At 38.4% G+C, this 5,530-nt stretch overlaps 1 protein-coding gene across 1 annotated transcript in view; it reads left to right on the top strand.

Annotated features, from left to right (window-relative positions):
- Positions 1-608, top strand: part of LOC116141238 (transcription factor MYB64-like) — a 3,595-nt gene extending 2,987 nt beyond the window's left edge. Inside the window, exons 4-6 of the mRNA XM_031426755.1 lie at positions 169-330; positions 424-467; positions 554-608. Of these exons, the coding sequence (XP_031282615.1) occupies positions 169-330; positions 424-467; positions 554-608 (261 nt within the window). The remainder of the gene's footprint in view (positions 1-168; positions 331-423; positions 468-553) is intronic.
- The last annotated feature ends 4,922 nt before the right edge of the window (positions 609-5,530 follow it).

The following is a 5,530-nucleotide window of genomic DNA, read 5'->3' on the forward strand; positions in this document are numbered from 1 at the left end:
AGAATGATCCAAAATTGTCTTTTTGCAGATTGGCTATATGGTGATATGTGGGATTGGTTCCAGTCTGGGTTTGGAGGGTGTTGAGAGATGGAGTTTAAGTGGGAATTTGTCAACAAGGCTTATTAGTAGGCAATTTGTGGGAAGTCAAAGTAATGTGTGATGTTTCAGAGGAGAAGTTTTGGAGTTCAATGTTCATCTTCGAGGAAGGTTGTTTCTCGAGTTGAATCTGAGGTTGTTTCTATGGAGGAAGAAGAGTCAAGGCATGTTATGAGGTTCAAGATGTCTGATTTCAAGATTCTTGATTGTGTTAGCCTTGGCCTTGCTAGGCAGGTATGTTTGTGTGAAGAATTCAAATGTTTATTGGAAATTTGATGGCGGTGTTTGATTGTTTTTGTGATTTAACTGAATTGAGATTTCCTGTAGGTTGATGAGGTTGTTTTTGAAGCCATTGTGAATGATTCTAACAGGTTTTCATTTCTTTTTTGTTTCCTTCCCATTATTTTCTTATGATATGTTTGACTAAGACATGAACTTATGATGTTTGTATTGTGAGATTGCAACCCTTTGTAGAACACAAGAGTTGTGCTAGAAAACTAGATAAAATGTAAGATCAATTGAGGAGTGAGTAACTTCTATTGCTACTGGTAGTGCTTTTGGGAACCAGCATGGTTATTAGTGATGACATTCTAACTCTATCAATGTCTGGTATTATTTCTTTCATACATTACATATATTTTCCATGTGAAGTTATAGATTGATTATGGTACACAACATAATGGTATGATTTTGTCCATAGATCTCTATCAAATTGTATATGATATGTTTTGGCTACTGCACAATGTATTAGCTTCCAAGAATTGCACAACTTTCTCTTACTTTGTCACATTTAATGCATATACAGTATGTGTTTATGTGTGTGCATGTGCATGTGTGTGTGATGGGATAAATGAGTAACATCCTTTTAATTGTTTTTTTTTTTTTTTGAAATCATAGATGAACTTGATTAGTTCTCAAACCCAGCAGCTAACATGATGGAAAGCAGAGACCATATTCGAAAGGTAATCTTTTTTATTTTGAGTAAAAAATTGATGATTTATGAGCAATTCAAAACCAAAACAAAGTTCTTTGTTGAATAAATTTGTATCCTTGCAGCGAAGAAAACTGATCACTCAACATGCGACATTCGGATTGAGACAAGTAACATACTTGATAAAACATCAATGATATTCCAACATTGAAATTATAACTTGACAGAACAACTTTATTTAGAGGAATCATGCTGCAGGAAGAAACACAGTAAGCAGCTGTAGATAGAAGAGGTCCGGATTTTGTTCCTAATCCATGTTCTCTCCTTTCGTCCCTATCTACGGCAATATTTACAGCACCACCATATGCTGCTCGGTGCCCTCTAAAGAACCTGCTTAATTGATCATGCAAATTGTAGGCTTTAACCAAGTATTGTATCATAGATATTGCAGATGTTTCAAAGTAAGTGTTTAAATTAAAGCTTGCTCAGTAGTTCATCGTTTGGATTTATTTTAATTGAGCATATTTATTATCAAGACATAATTGCATAAAGACTAAAAGAGATTCTCACCTTGACTTCAAAGCCGGAGCAGGAGTAGCCATATTGGAAACGGAGAAACGATCTGCAGAGGAAAAAGCAGAAGAATTGAGAATAAATGGAGGTGAGGGATTCTGAAAGTTTCTTGATGGTGAACAACAGTTAAAAGTCAATATGACAACTGTAAAATAAATCAAAAGAGTCCAGAAAAGATAAGGCTAATGTTTGATGATGACCCATTACATTAGATCTCATCATCATCAATGTTATGGATTGTGGATCGTTAAACTAGGAGAAAATATACGCTGCAACCGTGCTCATTGCAACCAGCCCATCAGCTTTCATCATCCTACACTACATAGGGGTGTACAATAAGAATTATCCACTTTAGCGGGAATGAAAACCAACGGTTGGCTGATACAATGCAATGCTAGCAGACGGGTAGTGAAGCTGAAAACCTGTTATCAAGGGCGGGTACTGCTCCTTTTTCAACTCCCTTCTTCAAAACTTCACTCATTTCTTCTCCTTCTCACAGAAATCCATGTAACCCCAATAGTTTGGGCTCAGCCCGGGCCTTGGAGGAGGGCCTAGTAGAGGGACCGGGCCCTCCTCCTTAGGCCTGGTCCCGTTTTGGGACCAGGTCTCCTAGGACCGGGTTTTTAGACTAGGTTTTTGGACCCAGTCCCAAATACCCACCTCTACCCGAACCCACCACCTCTATCTAACACTAACAGGGACTATAGTGGCTTTTTAAGATTTTACTAGATCAAAGTTGCTTTCTTCAAACCTTAGGGATGAAAATGTTATTTACTCTAAAACAAAGCAGAGAAAGCAGTGTAATAGAGATGAGAGAGAGGAAGTGGGATTAATAAAATTGTCCAATCGATTTAAAAAAAATTCTGCCAGTTGTCATGTAAGTTTTATATTTAGCTAGTACCACTTTTATTTTCATATTATATATTCGTATGTAGATNCATAATTTCTTTTAATATGTAAGAGGATCTCACAAGACTAAACCAATGTTTCGACGTTGCCAGTGTTGATAAACAAAGTTATAAGGATGCAAATAGCAGTGTCGCAATACTCTATGAACTTGAGTTAACGCTCGATGCATGTTTGTATCATATCTTGGATGGAAAATTTTGTTTATCACCTACACCGATGCAGTGTCCGAGTCACAATAGTTCATTAGTTTGTATTAATGTACATTGTTGTGCAGGAATAGACGCCCAACTCGAGCCTAATAGAAGCCGGGGAATCCCAGTCCGGACATCGCCATCCAGTACGTTTTGGACAATATTCTGGCCGGCGCAGATTTTCACATCAACATACATTAAAGCATTGTCTACGTACCAATACGTTTTAAGTGTTACTTGCCCAACAACGAGAACAATACATTGACGCCATCCCGCTTAAGTAGATGATTTAAATCTTACTTAGTCTACAACAATGTAGTACCCAAGTCGCAACAAACACTAAAACATCTAAACAGACGCAGTTTTGTGTAGCTATAAAGAGGGCAAAAATTTCAGCATTAATCTACAATGACGTTTCTCGTAATTAGATGATCATTGTCGAGATTATTGCTGAACTTCGTAAAGTTGGCAATTCTCTCCTCTTTCTTCTCAGTAGTTTTATTTGTTTGTTTTTCTGTATATTTTATGTGTAATAAGTACGTTCAGCTACAATATTCACTAAAATATTGGAAATAAAAATTTAGGATTGGGTTGATAAATCTGAAAGCAATGGAAGTTGATGGATTTAGAGTAAAATGTTAGAGGTTTAAAAGTAATTTGTGGGAAATGTTTAGAGACGGGCAGACAGCCGTTGATAGGCGTTACTTTTGCAGTAGGAGAGAAAAAGGAGTGAAAAGGAGCCCATGCATGAAGTATAATTATAAATCAAAATGAACAAAGGTCAGTTTGGCACCGTTCTCAAAAAACTTTCCGTTCTAATTTTTCATCTTCCAATCTCAAAAAAGCGTTGCTGAAATACAGTTTAGCCACATCCATGCAAAATCTGTACATTAGTTTTCTTCAAAAATGAATGAAGACCCTTTTTCATTAAATTTTTTACAGTTGTGTGTTCTTCGAAAATGAATGAGGATCCCCCTTTTCTCTTCTTAGATATTTGAATTTGAGGGCATCCTATGCAATCTCACCATTGGCTTCGTCAGCAAACACAAGCAATTCGGAAATAAATTTGACTGGTATTATGTGTTCTCTGGTTGTAGTCTGTTATAGTCTGCTGTATTAAAAAACAATTTTATATCAAGTAAATCCATCATTGACAATTTTTTTTTAGTTTTTAAACCGTAGAAATATGAATGTTTACTTATTACTTTAAGAAAGGTTCATTCATTTATTGGAAACAGAATTGAGAGCCATGATTTTCTTTTTCTGTATCGTGACTGTGTAATGCCTTATTTGATATAGACGACACTAATGCTGCAAGAATTGGGAAGAAGCCACTACTGAGGAAAGAGTTGGGAAGAGGAGTAACTGGCCCAACAATCCAAGCCACCCTCCACTGGTAGCTTTTAATTTGTGGCCCAACCACTAGCACCAAACTGGAGTAATATATATTTAATATATCTAGAATATTGCTAGGTGTGAGAAATGATTTAGGAAATGCATCAAACTGCAATTTTTTTTTATTAAAGCCCATCTCACAGCTAAGAGCTATTGCACTCATAATTTCACAAAAATGGCTAACATCATTGCTTTGATTTATTGAAGAGTAATGCTAGTTTTACAAAGACATATATAAAAAAGACATACAAAGGCAATCCTAATCTTTGATTTTTATGATTTATCTCTCTTTTTCTCTTTTTCCATTTTTTTTGTTTTTTTCTTCTGAATGATGTCACTTTATAATCTTTTTTGTATGGATCTAAGAATAACATTTTAATTTATTGAAATAGTCACGGACTGTATCCTAACGGGGAGAATTATTTGTAGAGTAAACGACAAGTTACCACCCAAGGTTTAGCCAAATTGCCCTGGTTTCATATTCCCACCCTTAAATGACCACAGTGAGTGACTGTTGAGTGCTATTACCCTATTGCCCTTGACAAAACCCACCCATGGATTCATAAATTCCAACGGCCATTTTGGTTGCTTCCTTGCCGGAAAATCCACCAAACCCGGCAGGAATCACTCCCCAGAACCGTTTGAACTCCCCCGGCCCCCCTTTGACCAAAATTTGGCCCAATTGCACTAGATTTGCGCCTCCACCCGTGACCTCCTTCGCCTTGCGATCGCCGTTTTCTAGCCAAATTGACTTGATCCCAATGTCTTTGGAATGCCCTGACACAACCAAACATATCCCCTCACCTCCCTCATCAAAACCCCTATCATCTCCACCCCTCTACACTGCCAAATCGCTGGCCGTCGCTCAGTGGAATCACGCGCTTCTTACCGATTTTTGGCCAATTCCAGCAACGAAAACCTACCTCGACACCACCTTTTGATCCACCGGTGTCCCTTCTCTAAAACCCCTACCACCCCAAGCTGTGATTACTAGTTGGTTGTCACCCACCACTTCCCCAACGACTTGTCAACAGTTGAAATTGGGTTTTCAATTGGAGTTTGTTTTGAAGCTTGGTTGAAGGGACATTGATTGTTTATGGAAGTGTTTCTTGTTGTTGTTGATTTTGTATTTTGTATTTTTTTTCTGGCCGTTTTCTCGTCGTCAGTCATAAAAACCACCTTTCTTTGACTACGCCCACCACCTGCTCGACCCTTAGCCCCAACCAACGTCCAAGCACATCTCCCCCTGTGCACTACTCCAGCGCGCATACAGGCAGCTGCGCGCACAGCCTATCGTGCGCGCTCAAGTTCCCAGCTACCATGAGACCCTCACGCAACAGCCAAAATGGCTGCTTCTTGGCCCTCACAGTGGCCAGATTTTGGACACCGCGTGAGGGCCTCATGGCAGCTGAATTTTGCGGCCACAAAGCCCTCA

Source organism: Pistacia vera, unplaced genomic scaffold (genome assembly GCF_008641045.1).
Source record: "Pistacia vera cultivar Batoury unplaced genomic scaffold, PisVer_v2 Contig396, whole genome shotgun sequence".
In the NCBI taxonomy this organism is placed as follows: Eukaryota; Viridiplantae; Streptophyta; class Magnoliopsida; order Sapindales; family Anacardiaceae; genus Pistacia; species Pistacia vera.